The sequence below is a fragment of the Vulpes vulpes genome, chromosome 1, assembly GCF_048418805.1.
Source record: "Vulpes vulpes isolate BD-2025 chromosome 1, VulVul3, whole genome shotgun sequence".
Classification (NCBI taxonomy): Eukaryota; Metazoa; Chordata; class Mammalia; order Carnivora; family Canidae; genus Vulpes; species Vulpes vulpes.
In genome coordinates this window covers 79871378-79891907 of record NC_132780.1, presented here as the reverse complement: position 1 = coordinate 79891907, position 20530 = coordinate 79871378, and the positions used below count along the sequence as shown (strand labels likewise).

At 39.8% G+C, this 20530-nt stretch overlaps 2 protein-coding genes across 5 annotated transcripts in view; one reads left to right on the top strand and one right to left on the bottom strand.

Moving 5' to 3' along the window:
* RMND1 (required for meiotic nuclear division 1 homolog) overlaps positions 1–1995 on the bottom strand; it is a 44667-nt gene extending 42672 nt beyond the window's left edge. Inside the window, exon 1 of one of the 3 annotated variants that reach the window (XM_025998006.2) lies at positions 1782–1995. The gene's annotated coding sequence lies outside the window, so the exon portion shown is untranslated. The remainder of the gene's footprint in view (positions 1–1781) is intronic. The other 2 variants (XM_072767873.1, XM_025998007.2) reach the window with 2 other exon arrangements.
* A 29-nt stretch (positions 1996–2024) lies between these two features.
* Positions 2025–16369, top strand: ARMT1 (acidic residue methyltransferase 1). Of its 2 annotated transcripts, none has more exons than XM_025998008.2 (5): positions 2025–2340; positions 4292–4397; positions 4842–5086; positions 10524–10689; positions 14682–16369. In XM_025998008.2, exons 1-5 carry the CDS (start codon positions 2300–2302, stop codon positions 15447–15449), a joined length of 1326 nt encoding a protein of 441 aa, XP_025853793.1. In that variant the 5' UTR covers positions 2025–2299; the 3' UTR covers positions 15450–16369. The 2 variants fall into 2 exon arrangements, with proteins under 2 accessions (XP_025853793.1, XP_025853794.1); XM_025998009.2 differs by having other exon boundaries at positions 2249–2428.
* The last annotated feature ends 4161 nt before the right edge of the window (positions 16370–20530 follow it).

Sequence of the window (20530 nt, the reverse complement as noted above, 5' to 3'; positions counted from 1 at the left end):
GATCACTCTACCCTCCTGGAAGTACCTTCTTCACTTGGCTTCTGGGATATGACACTGGCCATTGTCCTCCTACCTCATTGGTTGTACCTTCTGTCTCTTTTGTGTTTTCCTATACCCTCAACAATCGAAAGCACCACAGCTCAGTATTTGGGCCACTTCTCTATTCTCAGCTCCTTATATACAATCTATGCAGTAATGAATAGCAAATATTTATCCCTAAACCACTCCAATAAGCATGAAAAATACAACATGCTCAAAACAGAGCGTCTAAAATCTTCCTACAAGTTCTATTCTTCCCATAGTCTTCCCCATTCACAAAATAGCGATTACACCCTTATCTTTGCTAAAGGCAATAACCTATAATCCGCTTTACCTCTTCATTCCCCATACCCAATCTGTCAGATTGGCTTTATTTGCATCAGGTCTCAACCAACACGGCTACTATCATGATCCAAGCTGCTGTCTTTCCCACAATTACTGAAATAGCCACCTAACGGGTCTCCCTGCTTCTGTTCTTTACCTCCTACAGATTCTTCTCAGTGCAGCAACCAAAGTGATCCTTTTTTAGACCTAAGAAGGATCACGTCTTTTCTCTTGCACAAAATCTGATGCCAGCCTCTCATCTCACATGAAACAAAAGTCAACGACCTTAAACTGGATGCATGGTCCCACTTTCTGGCCCTTTATCTCCACCTTAACATCTCCCACAGCTCTATGCTTTGCTCATTTTGCTGCAGTCACTCTGTCTTTTGGTACTTTTTTGGTACTTACTATTCCTTGTGTTCTTCTAGGAACCTGTAAAGCTCACTGCTTCACCTCCTTGCTCCTGTGAAGTCTTTCCTAACAACTTGATTTAAAATCTACAATCCAAGACCCACTATCTTCCTTCACTTTTTATTTTTCCATTGCACTGAACATCACTTGGATGCCTCATATTTCTAATCTGTCAATTCTTACAACAAAGATGAACTGAGTTCCTGCCATGTGTCAGACTTTCTCTTCAAAGGTGATAATATTCATGAAAATGAAACACAAAAACCCCTATCGTTTGAACCTTACATCACATTGGAGGTGACAGACCATAAACTGGATAAGTCAGTGAAATATATGTTAGTTAGTGACAAAGCGAGGGGCGCCTGGCTGGCTCAGTCGGTGGAACCTGGGGCTCCTGACCTTGGGGCTTTGAGTTGCAGCCCCATGCTGGGTGCAGAGATTACTTAAAATATATGTATAAATTTTGTTTTAAAAAATAGTGACAAAACTAAAGGAGAAACCAGGAGAAGAAAGAATAGATTCCCCTCTCTCTTTAGAATGTAAGCTTCCTGAGGATAAGATTTGCCTACCGTTCCTGCTGTGTCTTCTGCAACCATAGTGCCCAGTATACAGTATTCAACTCCTATTTTCTGAATGAAATACAAGGCAGCTACTGGCACATTTCCTACTTCTTAAGAACAATACCAAACAATAAAACAGTATCAGCCAGATTACGATTCAACGGATAAGCGGCGCTAATCCTTTGGGGAATGCCTTCCAATTACTTAAACTCAATTTTTTTTAAAAAAAAATCTTTGCGGTAGGCGCTATGCACTGGCTCAAAAAAAGGTTCAGTAAGTGTTTGTGGACTGCGTGCTTCAGTCCCAGCTAAGTCAACCAAAGATCACCGCAGCGGTTCCGGTGGAACCTGTGACCCGTGACCCCAGCGGTTCCGAGCGGCCGCGACCAAAGGTGAGGCCCGTGGTGAGGGAACCACACAAGCTACTGGGGAAAAGCAGCGCACTAACCTCTCCGCCGGAAAAGAAGAGGGACGTGCCAAGCGCGCAAGCTTCCGCGACCCGGCGGCTGGTAAGAGAAGAGCAACGGCAGCCGCACCTCCCGCTCCCCGCAGCCTGCACCGCCGCTCCGGCGGCCCTCCCGGCGCCCGCACTGCGCAGGCGCACAGGACGCCGGGCCCTGCGGGAGCGGGAGCCGCCGGGGCCACGTGACCGGCGGACCACGTGACCCGCGTCGCCGCGACCTTTTCCGCTCCCTAGTGCCAGGGACCTCCCGGTCCCTGCTTGCTTCCGCCTCCGCCCGCTTCCTTATTCCGCTGCTCTCGTCGCCCTCCGCTGTCCCCGCCCTCGTCCCCGGAAGATCTCCGCGTCCTCCAGCCGGCCGTTGTTTGTCTCTTCCACGGGCACTAAATAAAGTTTCTTCATTCAAACGCATTTTTTTAAGCCCCGGCCCCTCCCTCTCCCGGCTCCTCCTCCGCGCCGGGACCGCCTCCCTCCCTGCGGCGGGTGCGACGCGGGCGGCGGCAGCGATGGCCGGGTCCCCGGCGTCCCTCTCGGGGCAGGACGTAGGGTTCGTGTCGCTTTCCTCGCGCAGTCCCTCCGCTGCTCTTCCTCCTCCCCGCGTCTGCGGGAAGCCGGGCGTCGCCGGAAGCCTCTGGGTAACCATCGGGGGAGTGCGGCGGGCCGAGGGGCCCCGGTGCCGCCGTCCGGCCCCGCTGCCCGGCGCGTCTGCTCGGCGCCCCCCGCTCGGCGGCGCGGGGCGCGGGGCGGGCTGCGGGCTGCGGGCTGCGGGCCGCGACTGCCCGCCGGGGACCGACTCGGATCGGCTCCAGCCGTGTGGCCGAGCTCCGGCCGCCGCCCGCGCGCCCTGCCGGCATCCTCCGGTCCCCCCGCTTCCCCCTGCGCGCTTCTCCGGGCCTTTTAGGAGGCGTTGGCTTCCCTTCACGTTAAACAGCTTGTCTTTGAAGCGACCCCATCCCATGCTGCTCTTTCCTTTTTTTTTTTTTTAAACTTTTCATGAGCGTCTCAGAGTTTAAGCCTCTTCTGTCCCCTTTCAGGGTGTCGCAGCGCCGAGGCTGTGATCATTTTCTATTTTGCTCCAACAAGCGCTCTTTTGGGGGAGGCTAAAATTCCCTGCAGAAGTCAGGGGTCTCAGATTTGTCGGGGAATAGGTTTTTTCCCCCCAGGGCCGTGGAGATTAATCGGTGATCTCGCTGTCCGGTGCCTGCAGCTCTTCCCCTTCCACGCGCCGTGCCCCAGATTTGTTTTGAGCGCTGGGTTCCTCTGGCTCTTCCCTGGTCTCTGACCTGGGACTTTACCCTCCCAGATGCAGGTCTTTGAGGAAACTCCGAGGAAATCTAGTACTGTTGACTCTTACGCAAGGTGGTGGTGGCGGATTGAGGTTAGGGGTCCTGACACCCCTCTCCCCCTTTGCTGGGAAACCCTCAAGATTTAACTACTGCACTTGGGTGATCTGAAGATATATACATGAACTGATAACCTAAGTTTTGTGCCCTAAAAATGCACAGAATTTCATCACTTAGTCTAATTTTTTTTTTAAGATTTTATTTATTTATGAGAGAGAGAGAGAGAGGCAGAGACACAGGCAGAGGGAGAAGCAGGCTCCTTGTAAGGAGCCCGACGTGGGACTCGATCCCAGGTCTCCAGGATCAGGCCCTGGGCTGAAGGCGGCCCCCAAAGTCTAATTTTCTTTCTTTCCTTTTTTTTTTAAAGTCTTAATTTTCTAACTGAATCCTATGCATTTGCTTAAAAATTCATTGTATATAAAATGATCTGTAAATTTTGATTTTTGTATGCCAAGAATCAAGAATATCCTTTTTTTTTTTTTAAATGCAAGTCTCAAGTTTTCTCATTCCTCTAGCTTTCTCATTCTTTGGCGCTTCTAGAAAGTCTCCTAATTTTTTGGTTGGGAGAGTGTGATGGTAACCTGCCTTAATTTTGTTTGGGGGCACAGTGGGATGGATTGGATGAAGTCACTGTGTAGGTAGAGAAGGCAGGAGGAAAAAAAAAAACCTTTGAGGAGAATTAAAATTGGCTAAGAACATAGACTAAAAAGAGAGAAGCAGGTTCATAAATATCTTTATATTCTAGCACATTAGAGGCTTTCATGCAGGTTTACATCCATTGCCTCATTCATCTAAGTATATGAAGTCACCTACTAAATAATAAACCTGGCACAAGAGCCTGTTTTGTTTTGTTTTTTAAGATTTTATTTATTTATTCATGAGAATACACAGGAGAGAGACAGAGAAGCAGAGACACAGGATTCTCTCAAGGGGAGAATCTGGGATTAGAGGTACAAAGGCTGTTTAGCTTTCATGACCTGTAAAACCAGCAAAGTTTCAGGATTTTCCTATGTCTTAATATAGTAGTTGAACAATGGTGGCTTACTTTATAATACTTGTATGAAAAGGAATTTTGATTCAAATGAAACTGGAAGATGGCCAATCTGCTGATAATAACGCTAAGTAATGTACTGTGTATGTGGCTCTCTTTTCTAGATCGTTTGCATATCTTACAATTAAAGACAGAATACCACAGATCTTAACCAGGGCTATTGATACATTGCATCGACATAAAAGTGAATTTTTTGAGAAACATGGAGAGGTAATACCGTGTTTTCAGTTTAATTTTTTGTTAACTTTTTTTTTTCCTCGTTAACTCTTTAACAGAAACACAATAGCTGTTTTCCTTCTGTGGTAAAGATCTTGCCTCCAGAAGATAAGAACCAAAGGGTTCCTAAGAAGAAACTTAAAAAAAAAAAAAAAAAAAAAAAGAAAGAAAAAAGGATAGAATCGATAAGACAGGATAATGTGTGTGTTCTTTGATTTTCAACTGAAGATTTCTGAATTTCAGTGTTTATAATGGTTTGTAAAAGACATGAAATGTAGTTTGGAAAGCTAGTTATTTTTTTTCCTTCTTTAAGACCTTAAAAATGTTTTATGGTAGAGGACTTATTCCTATATAAATTAACTGTTTACATATATGAGTTATATATTTATGGATTATTTATATATTTTAGGTATATAAATTTTTTTCATTTTTCTGCAGAAAGGCACAGAAGCTGAAAAGAAAGCAATTTCTCTTCTTTCTAAATTACGAAATGAATTGCAAACAGATAAACCAATAATCCCCTTTGTTGAGAAGTTTGTTGATACTGACATATGGAATCAGTACCTAGAATATCAGCAGAGTCTTCTAAATGAAAATGATGGAAAACCCAGGTGGTTTTACTCACCTTGGTTGTTTGTAGAATGCTACATGTATCGTAGAATTCATGAAGCAATTATCCAGAGGTAAGTACATAACATCAAATTATAAATGTTTAGATGACTTAATGCTTTTTTGAAATTATAAAATGGTAAGTTTAAAAACCAGTGGAAGCGAGAATTCAGTTCAACAGATACTAGTGGCAGTATTGGACATTTCTGCAAATGTTATTGATATAATAGATTCTTGGCAATTATATCTTAATATAATATCCGGGGGTGCCTGGTTGGCTCGTTTGATAGAGCATGTGACTCTTGTTCTCAGGGTTGTAAGTTCCAACCTCACATTCAGTATAGAGATTATTAAAAATGAATTTTTTCAAACTCCAATAAAAAAATACAAAAAAAAGGCAAATCGAACTCCAATAAAAAAAATACCAAAAAAAAAAAAAGAATTTTTTTAAAAGGATATAATATCTGAAATGGGAACTAATTAAAAATTCTTATGAAGACTTAGTTTTAGAGTAAAATTATATTTCCTGAACAAAAAATGTTAATTTCAAATAATTATTTCTTTTTTTTAAATAATAAATTTATTTTTTATTGGTGTTCAATTTGCCAACATACAGACTAACACCCAGTGCTCATCCCGTCAAGTGCCCCGCTCAGTGCCCATCACCCATTCACCCCCACCCCCCGCCCTCCTCCCCTTCCACCACCCCTAGTTCATTTCCCAGAGTTAGGAGTCTTCATGTTCTGTCTCCCTTTCTGATATTTCCTACCCATTTCTTCTCCCTTCCCTTCTATTCCCTTTCACTATTCAAATAATTATTTCTGTAAAACAAGATAGGGCAAAGGAATCATATTTTATTTATAAAAATAGATAATATGTCAGTTAATTTGGGGTAAGAAGTCAACAGAAATGTGATCACTACAGTTTTTTTTGCACTACCTTAATTCTTAGCCCCCCTTTTTTTTAATGGCTAGATTACAGACAGACTTTAAAAGTTAAACACAAATCAAAATTACTTTTTATAGGCTTGTTTATACTAATTTAATTTTTCCTAGGAAAATTCTGATATAGAACCGATTTAAAAAGCAGAAGAAAATGTAATGTGGATTATCCTTTTAGGTCATTGGTTAAAAAATACAGGTTTGCTAAAAGAAATTCTTTGGTAGTAGTTCAAAACATAGGAAAGGATAATTTAGAACAATTGGTCAAATCAGTACTAATAATAAAATAAAATAAATATTTGGGGAAACAAGTTGAGGCTATACATTAGCTTTTTCTATCTAAATCTTTAGAAATTATTTTTTAAAGTGACAGCTTGTTTTTGCTGAATAAGTGTATTTAATTAATTAGTTCTGTCTCACTCTGCAACCACTGCTGAATAAATGTATTTTAAAACTTTTGCTTTAAAAGCAAAGTATATAGGGATCCCTGGGTGGCGCAGCGGTTTGGCGCCTGCCTTTGGCCCAGGGCGCAATCCTGGAGACCCGGGATCGAATCCCACGTCGGGCTCCTGGTGCATGGAGCCTGCTTCTCCCTCTGCCTGTGTCTCTGCCTCTCTCTCTCTCTCTGTGACTATCATAAATAAATAAAAAAAAAATTAAAAAAAAATAAAAGCAAAGTATATATACTATTAAAAATGTAGCACATTGCCTGACACAGGGGAGGCACTTAAGCAAGATGATAGCTAATACTAGGAGCTGTCATGTTTTGGACACCAGCTATGTTCCAGTTACTTTGCAGCCCACTGAAGTGTAGATATTAATTATGGTTTTCATTTTACAGTTGAGGAAACTGAGGTCTGATGATGTTATTAATAAGTTACCTGGGGTTACATGGATACATGGCTGGTAAATGGTAAAGCCATTACTTGACCTTGGTCTGTGTAAATCTGCTTAGAGCCCTCATTAAACCTTTTTTCAAGTAGCAGATTTGGATGTCTGTCAAGGACTAAGATGAGTCTGAAATTCTGGGTGATGGTTTCATAAATCTGGAAAATATCCATGGTATGAGTCAAAGCTGCTGAAGTGTTGAAACATGGGGTAGCTCCCTGTGTGGGATTGAGGGAGTTTGGAAGATAGAAAGCTAAAAGGAATATGTTTCTAAGTTTGATTTTGGAGGTAGATTAGGTTCAGAATTTAAAAATTTAGGGTAGAAGTTTACAAATCTGGCTACACATTTATAACCTAGTTAGAGGAGAAATTTTTTTTTTTTTTTAACATGCAGGGTTTGAAATCATTATATTAAAATAAACACCAATGGTTTAATTTCTTTGCAGTAGGGCCTGGGCATCAGTTTTTCTTTCCATGCCTCAGGGAGATTCTGGACATCCTGGCTTGATATACCCACTGGTTCAGGAACAGCTTTATTAAAAGGGGTCAAGGCAAAATATAGCTTTAAGTTGCAGGAACAAGAATGTTAGAGCTCTCCTCAAGTGATCTCTGTGGCTGACACTCAAAAGTCAGGACATTTGTAGCAGAACTCAGGTTTTAGGTCTATGTGTGGAAGATATATCCTATAGGAGAACTAGTGCTGAATATTTTTAAATGTCCAATTCATAGAAGGAATTCCTCTCCTGGGCCTGTAATAGCTCCAGCGACCAAAGTAGGATCTTTACTTTTCTAGGCTCCCAAAGTACACATTAGCTTTAAGACATGTTTATGTTGATTTTGCCCCTTACACTGAAATATACTTCTAATTTTCTTTGCCAAGATGCATGTTTTATAGTTTTTATAAGAGTTAAATAGGTTGGGCTCAGCGGTTTAGTGCTGCCTTCAGCTCAGGGCCTGATCCTGGAGACCCGGGATCGAGTCCCATGTCGGCCTCCCTGTATGGAGCCTGCTTCTCTCTCTCTCTCTCTCTCTCTCTCTCTCTTTCTCTCTTTCTCTCTTTCTGTGTGTGTCTCTCATGAATAAATAAATAAAATCTTTAAAAAAAAAAGTTAAATAGGTAAGTAATCTGCAGGTCTAAATTAAGACTTAAAGTATCAGCCGTATGCAAAATTTAAATAGATTAAGTGAATGTACTTCAGATATTGAAAAATAAAAGTACAAAGAAAATAGCAGACATTTAAAAGCTTTTAATAAAGTATAATGTATATCCAGAACGTATCTTAAGTGTTCAACAATCTTTACTAGAACACACTTAACGTCCCAAGCACCCAGATCAAGAGGCAGAGCCTTACTAGGACCCAAAGAAGCCTCCCCTATGGCCCCATTCCATCCTGCCATTCCCACCCCTCAAGGATAACACTATCTTGACCTGTGTTAGTTTTGCCTGTTTTAAAAACTACATTTAAGTGAAATTATTTTGGAGATAATTTTGTGTCTGGCCTCTTTCATTCAGTGTACATTGTCAGGATTCATCCATATTGTTGCATATAAATGTAAATAATTTTCATTGTTACATCAGATTACATTATATGCATATATCACAGTCTGTTTATTCTATTGTTGATGGATATTTGAGTAGTTCCCAGCATGGGGTTATTATGAAGAATACTGCTACAAACATTTTAGCACATGTTTTTGGTGAGCAAACACATGTATTTCTGTTGGGTGTAATCTAGGACTGGAATACCTGGCCATAGTTTGTGTACATATACAGCTTTAGTAGATTCTAAAATAGCAAACACTTTTAGAATCAGAAATCATATATAAGTGTAGGAGTTTACTAAATACAAGGAATAAGGCTCACTCTTAATATATGTTGTGACTTTAATGATTGACTAATAAAACAGTAGAACAAGGATTGGCAAATTGTTCTGTAAAGGGCGGAATAGTAAATACTTTAGACTCTGGGGGCCACATGATCTTTGTTGCAGCTCCTTGGCTCTGTCCTTGCAGTGCAAAGCAGCCACAGATAGTGTGTAAATGAACAAGCATGGCTGTGTGTCAATAAATGTTCTTTATGGACACTGAAATTTGAATTTCATGTGTTTTAAAATAATCCTTTTTCAACCATTCAGAAGTATAAAAATCATTCTTAGCTAACAGGTCATACAAAACAGAGTGGGCCACGATGGGTCTGCGAGCTGCAGTTTGCTCACCCTACTCTTGAACCTATGCGTCCAAATAATTTTTATCTTTTTAAGTCACTTTTTTAAAAAAGATTTTATTTACTTTTTGAGAGAGAGAGACATACTAAGAGCGAGAGCACAAGTGGGAGGGAGGAGCAGGCTCCCCAGTGAGCAGGGAGCCTGATGTGGGGACTCGGTCCCAGGATCATGACCTGAGCTGAAGGCAGATGCTCAACTGACTGAGCCACCCAGGCCCCTCCCCACTTTGTAAAGGTTTTATTTATTCGTTTTAAATCACCTTGAGAGACTAATTTATTTCAGCAAAGCTGCCATTGCTGAAGTCATCTTTTAATTCTTTGGAACTTCTTTCAGAGCCGGTGTACAAGCCTCAAAAAGAAATTAGTCTCATTAGTTTTTAGTCATTCTTCGTTTTTGATAGAAAATCTATTACTCCATTTGATTTACGCCTGTCACTCTACTGAAATTTCTCCAAGTGACTTGGCTCCAGATTAACTCTAGAAAATAAAGATGTGCTATCACTGATGGGACGTTCAATAATGTGCCACAGGTTCTGAAGGAAATTCCAAAAGTGCTTTGAGCAATGGCAGCATCCTTGGAGTAAGGATGTAGCTTCCCAGGTGACTGGAAGGAAACCATAATTGTGTGGATGTATGAATCCTGGTATGTGTTTGCTTTTTCAGTGAGTCTCACATCAGTCACATTGGTTTTATCTTAAGGCAGATGACCCATGGAAAGAGGTGCTAACTTAGAAGATCAGCTGATCTGAATGTCTCTTCTGTTTGGTTCTGTAAAGTCTATGATGTTCTTATTTATACTTGCTAGATATGTTATTAGGTCAGTATTAATATTATTTGATCTCATTGGACAGCATAAAGCCCCGGCATGTATATCACCATTGGTCAAAACCCAAAAAACTACATATATGTCAAAATTTGTCAAAGTTTGTTATTACAGTAAAATTTATGTCAATATTTTCTGATTTCTTGCTAGTTGTTGTGTTCCCATAGTACCATGTGTTTGACTCTATTGGTAATTATTATATACAAATATATGCATATATTTGTTTTGTGAAACCCTGCCACATTTAGCATGCAAAAAATACTTGTTAAAGTAAGGCAGTTATCTTGAAAAGTTGTTTCTTTCTCCTTTTGCTCTAGAAACCTTAGTGGGTAAATAATTATGGATATGGGTATATCAGTATAATTATTCCAAATTCCAGTAAAATATTTGATCAGGGAACTTCTGACAGTTAACTAAAATGAGTTTGGGGATTTATTTTTGTGTAATTTGATCAAATTGATTTATTTTGTGTAATTTGATAATTATTTTTCTGTAACCTGATTTATGTTTGATACAGTGTCTATTACCAGTAATATTCTCTTTCCTTTAAAAATAACTGCAATTACCCAAATGTTAAAAAAAGAAGGTACAGAGTTTTATAAATGTTTGTCCTAAATGATTTTCTCCTCCTATAGTCCACCAATTGATGACTTTGATGTATTTAAAGAATCAAAAGAGCAAAATTTCTTTGAGTCACAGGAATCTATTGTTGCTTTGTGCACTCACCTACAAGAGTTGGTAACAGCTATCAAAGACCTAGATGAAAATCAGCTGAAAGATGAATTTTTCCGACTTCTTCAGGTAAATGTGATAATTAATCTCATGAGCCTATTCATATATTCAGTTAAAAGATGGTATTAATTTAACAACAAAGCACATGTATGTATTGTCACTTAAGTTATAATGGATCTTTTTTTTTAATCATTTTAGTGATAGTGTTTCCACCTAATCTCTGAAAAAAATTTTTTTTCTTAAAGATTTTATTTATTTATTCATGAGAGACACAGAAAGAGAGAGAGACAGAGAGGCAGAGACACAGGCAGAGGGAGAAGCGAGCTCCATGCAGGGAGCCCAACATGGGACTCGATCCTGGGTCTCCAGGATCACGCCCTGGGCTGACGGCGCTAAACTGCTGAGCCACCTGGACTGCCCCTGAAAATGAGTTTTGAAATCTTCAGTTGGAAGTGATTTTAGTGGCACAGGAGTCATCTGGATTTATAGCTTCTGTCATTCTTGAGAGAAAATATTTCACAGTCATTTGGTTGGCCTAGCCTGCCTTGGGCTTGAAAGCTGGTTCTGTTACTTTGTTACTGGACCTGAGGCAAGGTACTTAATCTCTCTGAACTACAGTTTTCTTTTTTTTTTTTTTTTAAATTTTTTTTAACTTTATTTATGATAGTCACAGAGAGATAGAGAGAGAGGCAGAGACACAGGCAGAGGGAGAAGCAGACTCCATGCACCGGGAGCCCGACGTGGGATTCGATCCCGGGTCTCCAGGATCGCGCCCTGGGCCAAAGGCAGGCACCAAACCACTGCGCCACCCAGGGATCCCTGAGCTACAGTTTTCTCACCTGTAAAATGAGGATGGCATATTTACCTTGTCATTTGACGTGAGAATGAAGGTAGATTCAATTGTGTCAGCGTGGAGCACAGAGCCTAGAACAGCTAGCCTGCTGCTGTTGTCAGGTGGAAACACTCAGGTGGTCAGTGGTCTGTTTAATATGATTTTATTACATTTCTTCATCTGTCTTGCATTAAGTTTAGTTTTTAGTTCTCATTCAAAACATCCTAAGATTTAAGATGTGTTATTAGAATCAGAACTATTTGAAAATGTGTGGTTTTATGCAACAATATCCCCAGCCCTCATCTCCCAGACAAAGTTAAAAACATTTTCCAGAAAGAGATGCTCTTAGGAAATGCCAGGAAGAGAGAGAAAGCAGGGCAGGAGAATGGGGATGTTGGGGGAGATGCAAGGGAGCAGTTTTAAGTGGGGCTGCCAAGCAGTTTTAAGCCTCAGAGGGTGATGGGGTAAGACACGAGACAGGTGAGGGAGTGGGTCACATTGCAGGTGTGGGGTAGCGTTCCTGCCAGGGTACCTGAGGTGGGAGCCTGGCAGGTGTGTGAGAGAAACTGCAAGTAGATTCTGCAGAAACGAGGTGAGATGAGAGGACTGGAAGGGCCACAGAAGGCCTCATAAGCATTTTTACTTGCATTGCAATCATCGGGGAGCTATTAGAGTATTTTCATCAGAGGAGTAAGAAGGATCGACATGTTTCAAGGATTACTTCTTGGGACACATGGAAAGGGTACAAGGCTAGACACGGGGAAGTCTGTTACTAATGCAACTTGGGTGAGGGATGACTGGACCAAGAAGAAGTTTAAATGCCACCAGCACTCTGGAAATACTTTGACAATACAGATGGCGGAATCCTGTTAAAACTTAAAGGACACGCAGTGTAAGGTGCATGATTAAGAGGAAAGGTTTATTTTAAGTTGGGAAGAAAAGTTGTTTCAGGGTACTGTTAAATAATAAGCCTAATTATCCCCACCCCCCACCCCACCCCCGCTGGAACTATCCTTTATGCACTGTTTAGAATTTTAAAAAGAAGGAAAAAAAGCAGTATCTAGTCAGTCTTTACCCCTCCATGGCCCATTGTTTCAGGGAGCGACCTTTGACTCTTCTCTTTGTCCCATGAGTCTAGTAAGTTGTAAAGAAGGAGAAATATCACTGTGTTTTCTGTCCTTGAATTTGGCCGCATAAATGAGGCCAAAGTTTCAAAGTTTCCCTCTGTTAGCCCTCACGATGACCAGCAGGTTAACTTCCCACAAGAAACCTGAAGGTGTTTTAGTTTGCAGGGAACACTGATCTGTTTTTAGAAGCCAGAACACCACCACCATCCACAGAGCGAACAATTCAGTGCCTGCTCTGTCAGACTGGATGCTGGGCTTGTGATGGCAAGGAAAACAGGCAGTTCTTGCTATCATAGAACCTGTAATCTTGAGGGAATATAGATGGACAAATAATGGCACAAATCAACATGGAATTACAAACTGGAAGATGGTATGAGGGAGATGTGCAGGCAGTGGACTGAGATCCTGACGCCAGCAGAGGGGTACCATCGCCTACACTGCTGTGTTCCGCATCAGGTGGACACTTACCGTTATCTTATTATTTATAAGATGATGATATTATTCATTCATCCACAGTATTATTTAAAATAATATTCTTAGGATGTGCATTTTCCTCTTATTTTGAATCACACAAGAGTAGAGTCTGTTTTGGCAAATATTTACAGGGTATTGTGTATATTACTTAAATATATTATGTCAATTCTCACAGTAACTCTACAAGGTAAGTGCTGTTATGTCATTTTTCAGTTGTGGGTGCTAAGCCTTAGAGAACATACATAATTGACCAACAGTTATTAACTAGAAAGTTATATTAACTTTCTACTTATATTATATATTACAGTATATAATATATAAATATATATTACAGTATACATTAATATATATTATATATAATGGTATATTAACTAGAAATGTTGGGATCTGAACCCGTATCTGTTTCTAGAGCCTGTACTCCTAAACACATAATTTAATTACATACCATCTTCTATAAAATAAGCCTCAGTATCATTTCAATTTAAAGTGGAATGATACATGATTGGAGTTGGAGGATCTTTAGACATCACTTTGCCCAATTTCTTTATTTTTCAAGTAAGAGAACTAAATACCAAAGAGATTGCTTGGTCCTAGTTATACAACTACTGAAAGAAACTGAGCAGTTTGGGGAGGGAAAAGGGAACTTCTTTTTCTCTTGACTTTGAATTTTTATTTATTTTACTATTATTATTATTTTTTAAGATTTTACGGGCAGCCCCAGTGGCGCAGCAGTTTAGCGCCGCCTGCAGCCCGGGGCGTGATCCTGGAGACCCTTGGATCAAGTCCCACGTCGGGCTTCCTGCGTGGAGCCTGCTTCTCCCTCTGCCTGTGTCTCTGCATCTCTCTCTCTCTCTGTCTCTATGAATAAATAAATAAATAAATCTCTTAACTCTTAAAAAAAAAAAAGATTTTACTTATTATTCATGAGAGACATAGAGAGGCAGAGACATAGGCAGAAGGAGAAGCAGGCTCCCCGAGGGGAACCTGATGTGGGACTAGATCCCAGGACCCGGGAATCACAACCTGAGGCAAAGATAGACGCTCAACCACTGAGCTACTCAGGTGTCCCAGACTTTGGATTTTTAAATAAACTTTGTAGCCTCTTTTTTTTTTTTTTTTTAAGATTTTTATTTATTTATCCATGAGAGATACAGAAGTAGAAACATAGGCAGAGGGAGAAGAAGCAGGCTCCCCTCGGAAAGCCCGATGCAGGAGTCGATCCCAGGACCCGGGGATCACCACCTGAGCCCAAGGCAGATATTCAACCACTGAACCAGGCATCCCTTGTAGCATCTTTTTACAGAGAAATATTCTAATGTCTGCAAGATGCAAAATCATTCTCATTTAAGCCATCCAGGTCATTAACCTCATTCAAACTAGTTTTTTTAAAAAATTTATTATATAGTGACCAATAAAATGTTTCATTGTCTTAACCTGGTTACATCATGATGTAAACACAGTGTTTGTATTATTAGAGAAGGTGTAGATCTGAAGGTTATTTTATATCGAGTGTTGTGGAAATGAATTTTATGAATATTTTTAACAACTGTTCCCCCCACATTTTACGTAATAAACTTTTGTTGGTTATTCAAAAGAAGAGTAAAAGTTATGTACTTTTTCTTTTTCAGATTTCACTGTGGGGAAATAAGTGTGATCTGTCTCTATCAGGCGGGGAAACCAGTTCTCAGAAAATCAATATAATAAATTCTTTGGAGGAACTAAAACCTCTGATTTTAGTGAATGACATGGAACATCTTTGGTCGCTGCTTAACAACTGCAAGAAAACAAGAGAAAAAGCATCTATTACTAGAGTTGATATTGTTCTGGATAATTCTGGGTTTGAACTTGTTACAGATTTAGTTTTAGCTGACTTTTTGTTGTCCTCGCAACTGGCTACTGAGATCCATTTTTATGGAAAAACTATTCCGTGGTTTGTTTCTGATACTACTATCCATGATTTTAACTGGTTAATTGAACAAGTCAAAAGTTCTAATCATAAGTGGATGTCCAGGTGTGGGGTTGACTGGGAAAATTATATTAAAATGGGCAAATGGGTTTACCATGACCATATATTTTGGACTCTGCCTCATGAATTCTGTGTAATGTCTCAGGTTGCTCCTGACTTGTATGCTGAACTACAAAAGGCACATTTAATTTTATTCAAGGGTGATTTGAACTATAGGAAGTTGACAGGTGATAGAAAGTGGGAATTTACCATTCCATTTCATCAGGCTTTGAACGGCTTCCATCCTGCCCCTCTCTGCAGTATACGAACATTAAAAGCGGAGATTCAGGTTGGGCTGCAGCCGGGGCAGGCTGAACAGTACATGGCCTCTGAGCCCAACTGGCTGACCAGTGGCAAGTATGGAATATTTCAGTTTGATGGTCCGCTCTGACTTGCTTTAGGAACTCTTAAGTTACATAGAAAAATACGACCCACACTTTGCATCCCCAGACAAAGCAGTGTGTGAATTTAGTCACATAGCTCTTCTGCATCAGCTCTGGGAAACATGGCTTCTCAGTGTTCATGTATGTACACTCTGGATGCTTTTCTCTTTGGGCATTTTGCCCACTACATTGTTTAGGAGATAAGTGGATTAATCTAGTTGTAGATATTTATGTTGGAATTTTAATAACATAATTCCAAGCGGTTTTAATGAACTTTTAATTGGTCAGAAAGTAAAATATGAGAGAATTCTGCTTTTAAAGTCAGTTAACATTGTTTTAATGCTATGCTGCATGGTATTTAATATTCAAGGAAGCATGGGATTTTATTTCACTTGTTTTGGGCTCTAGAAATAAGGGCTCTGAAAACAAACCTCTTAAATGAGACATGCTTAGAAAGAGACATTTCTTAGAACTGTGATACTTGAACAATGAAAGTAAAGATTACCTCATAAGTTAATTGTAAATTTTGTTCTCCTTGAACTTTTGCACGCATTTGTATTTTGATTGACCTGAGGAATGGATAGTAGGAAACCCAAAATTAAACAAAATGAAACATGGTATTTGAAGAACTGATATCTTTTACTTCTATTTGTGATATTCATAATCAACTGAACTATATTAATACATAAGTGCTTTACATGAACAGATTTTTAGATTGTTCTGAAGTTTTTAAAAAATGGTTTAGATAGAAAAGATTCTTATGCATTGAATTTGGAGTACTAAGTTAATTTTTTATATGCTTACCCATTTTTTGGTGACCATTAGATATTAAAGTATATAAGTTTCAGGCCAGTTTGTTTTGAAACAAATCAGCAGTAAACCTGGAAATGTTTTTCTGATGGTATAATAAAATGAATCATACTGAAAATCTTGTTGGTTTTATTTTCCAGTGGGAGAAGATCCAGAAGGGAAGATTAAATATGAGTCTATGTAATAAACTGATAATGTGTATGTCGCCAAAGCAGTTCTTAAATTATGTCACAATGAGGTTATGGTCTGTGTCCTTGCTAAGTGTTTCTAAAAAGTTTTGTAAAATGTTTATATAAAACTACACGTTTTTATTTTATTTTATTTTTTTTTAATTTTTATTTATTTATGACAGTCACACACAGAGAGAGAGAGAGAGAGAGAGAGAGGCAGAGACATGGGCAGAGGGAGAAGCAGGCTCCATGCACCGGAAGCCCGACGTGGGATTCGATCCTGGGTCTCCAGGATCGCGCCCTGGGCCAAAGGCAGGCGCTAAACCGCTGCGCCACCCAGGGATCCCAAAACTACACGTTTTTAAAATATTTTATTTAAATTCAATTTGCCAACATATAGTATAACACCCACTGCTCATCTTGTCTTGTGCCCTCCTTAATGCCTGTCACCCAGCTACCCTATCCCTCACCCACCTCCCCTTCTGCAACCTGTTTTGTTTCCCAGAGTTAGGAGTCTTCCTCTCTCATTTTTCCCCACTGTTTTCCTCCTTTCCCTTATGATCCCTTTCACTATTTCTTATATTCCACATATGAGTGAAACCATCTGATAATTGTGTTGTGCCCAAGATTGCGAATCCGAGAAACCACCAAGGAGCCGACACCGATGCAAGCGCACGAGGGTTTATTAGCAAGCTCGAGCTTGGGTCCAAGTGTGCCCGACACAGCGGAGCAGGGACTTGGATCCCAAAATGGTTTACAGCTGGGTTTGTTATAGGCTGGTCTAGGAGATTTTCAGAAGGGGTGGAAGAATTTCTCCAAGTTCTGTTTACATTCTGATGTGAGGCTTTCAAGGGCATTGAGCTCTGTTCTCATTCTAATATGGGACTTTCTACCATGGGCGTGGGCTCTGTTGTCTTTCTGACAACAAGGTAAGTGCCTCGGGGATTACCTGCCGAGGACATTCTGCAGTTTTTTGCATAAAGTTCAGCTCTTATTCACAGGGGCCTAAGATGGCTGTCCTTGTGCTAATGCTAAACTTTAGGTGGGATGGCCTTAATTTTTCTCGGCCTCCATATTGTCTTTCTCCAATTGACTTATTTCACTCAGCCTTATACCCTCCAGTTCCATCCATGTCAATGTAAATGGTAGGTATTCGTCCTTTCTGATGGCTGAGTAATATTCCAAAGTGTATATATATCACATCTTTTTCTGTTCATCTGTGAAGGATATCGTGGCTTCTTCCACAGTTTAGCTATTGTGGACATTGCTGCATGTGCCCCTTTGGATCACTACATCTGTATCTTTGGGGTAAATATCCAGTAGTGTAATTGCTGAGTCATAGAGGATCTCTATTTTTAACTTCTTGAAGAACCTCCACACTGTTTTCCAGAGTGGCTGTACCAATTTGCATTCCCATCAACGGTGCAAGAAGGTTTCCCTTTCCCCACATCCTCTCCAACATCCGTTGTTTTCTGGTCTTGTTAATTTTAGCCATTCTCACTGGTGTGAGGTGGTATCTCATTGTGGCTTTGATTTGTATTTCCCTGGTGGCAAGTGATGTGGAGCATTCTTTCATGTGCTTATTGGCCATGTGTACATCTTTTTTGGAGAAATGTCTGTTCATGTCTTCTGCCCATTTCTTGACTAGATTGTTTCTTGGATATTGAGTTTGAATAAGTTCTTTATAGAACTTTATCTGATATATCATTTGCAAATATCTTTTCCCATTCTGTAGGCTGTCTTTTAGTTTTGGTTACTGTTTTCTTCGCTGTGCAGAAGCTTTTTATCTTGATGAGCATTTTTGCTTTTGTTTCCCTTGCCTTCATAGATGGGTCTTGCAAGAGGTTGCTGTGGCCAAGTTCAAAAGGGTTGTTGCCTGTGTTCTCCTCTAGGATTTTGATGGATTCTTGTTTCACATTTAGATCTTTAAACCATCTCTGTGTGTGGTATAAGAGAATGGTCCAGTTTCTTCTGCATGTGGCTGTTCAATATTCCCAATGCCATTTTTTGAAGAGACTTTTTTCCAGTGGATATTCTTTCCTGCTTTGTCAAAGATGAGTTGACCATAGAGTTGAGGGTCCATTTCTGGGTTCACTATTCTATTCCATTGATCTATGTGTCTTTTTTGTAAAGCTGCACATTTTGAATTTACTCTCTACATCTCTTCCTGTTTTAAGTACTAAGTTACTAAAATATTGAACATGAGAGAATTGTTTGTAGACACTTGACATAAGTTAGAACACCACTGTATATGTGTATTGAGTTCATAGCCACAGTGTGGACTATGGTGTAATATATTGCATTTTCTAAAGCAATGGATTTTTTTTTTCTGTTTTTACCATGTTTTATTAAGAACACAAAATTAGAATTTGGTAAGGAATAGTTCAACCCCTCCTATAAGAGCAAGGAAGCAAAAGAGCAAGCAAGAAAAGTGCCAGTTTGGAAGAGGAAGTTGGTTTAAGATGGCATTTTTCAAAAATGCTTAGCAGTGGTAGGTAGGACCTGCCTGAACGGGTTGGGTTTTTTAAATTGGAGTTTAGTTGGCACATAATATTACATTAGGTTCAAGTGTACAACACAGCAACTGGAGAAGTCCACATGTTCTGCTATGATCAGCACACGTGTACCTTCTGTTACCACACATTGCTGTCACAATACCATGGAGTATTCCCTAGGCTGTACCTTTCATCTGGGTGATTGTTCATTCCCTAACTGGAAGCCTGTATCTTTCACTCCCCTTCACCCACTTTACCATCCCCCCATCCCCGTCCTCTGTGGCAACCACCAGTTTGTTCTCTGTATTTGAGTCTGTTTCTGCCTTTGTTATTTGTTTTTAGAGTCTATGTATAAGTGAAATCATACGGGCTTTGTCTTTGTCTGACTTCTTTCACTTTGCATAATACCACTTCAGTCCGTCCGTGTTATTGCAAGTGGCAGGATCTTTTTTTTTTTTTTCTTTTCTCTTCTCTATGGCTAACACTGTGTGTGGGTGTGTGTATATCACATCCTTGTCCAGTCATCTATCAGTGGACATCTAGGTTGTTTCCATATCCGGGCTATTATAAATAATGCTGCTGTAAACATAGGGGTGATATATCCTTTTGAATTAACATTTTATTATTCTTTGGGTACATACCTAGGAGTGGAATTACTGGATGTATTATATTTCTATTTTTAATTGTTTGAGAACCCTCAATACTAAATTGGCTGCAACCAATTTACATTCCCACCCACTCTTCCTATGCAAGAGTTCCTTTTCTGTTGTTTTTGAATTGTTTTAAAACCAGCTTTCTTGAGAGATAATTCACATACAATTCATCTATTTCAAGCATACAGTACTTTAGTATATTTACAGTTGTGCCACCATCACCACAATCTAATTTCAAAACATTTTTGTTGCCCCAAAAAGAAACCCTGTACCCCTACACAGTCATTGCTCATTCCCTTCTCAGCATTTGGCAACCAGTAATTTACTGTCTATGGATTTGTCTGTTCTAGATATTTCATATATAAAGAATAATCAAGTATTTGGGCTTTGTGGCTGGCCTCTTTCCGAGGCCATCAGTTGTAGCATGCAACGCTTTGTTCTTTTTTGTTGCCTCATCATATGGTTAGGTGGATACATGGAAATGTCCTATTTATCCATTCATCGGTGATGGACATTTGGGGTGTTTCCACTTTTTTGGCTATCATGAATACCACTATGAACATTCATTTACAAGTGTTTGTGTGGACATATGTTTTCAGTGCTCTTGGGTGACCTTACCTAAGAATAAGGTGCAAGATCCCATGGCAAGTATGTTTAACATTTGGAGGAACTGTCAAAACATTTCCAAAGCATTTGCAGTGTCTTATATTCCCACAAGCTCTGAATGAGGGCTCCAATTTCTCCATATCCTTGTCAGCACTTTTTATTATCTATGTTTTTTATTACAGTGTGCTACTGGGTGTAAAGTGGTATCTCATTGTGGTTTTGATTTGTATTTCCCTAATGACTAAGGGTTAGCGTATTGGAGCATATTTGCCTGTGCTGATTGGCCATTTGTGTATCTTCTTTGGAGAAATGTCTTTAATTCCTTTGTCCATTTAAGAATTAGATTATCTTTTTA

What these genes read in the sequence shown, in the direction of transcription:
- ARMT1 (XM_025998008.2), top strand. Translation starts at nt 2,300, where the DNA reads ATGGCCGGGTCCCCGGCGTCCCTCTCGGGGCAGGACGTAGG. An exon ending in CTCTCGGGGCAGGACGTAGG is followed by an intron (nt 2,341 to 4,291) that starts GTTCGTGTCGCT and finishes TCTCTTTTCTAG; the next exon opens with ATCGTTTGCATATCTTACAA. An exon ending in TTTTTGAGAAACATGGAGAG is followed by an intron (nt 4,398 to 4,841) that starts GTAATACCGTGT and finishes ATTTTTCTGCAG; the next exon opens with AAAGGCACAGAAGCTGAAAA.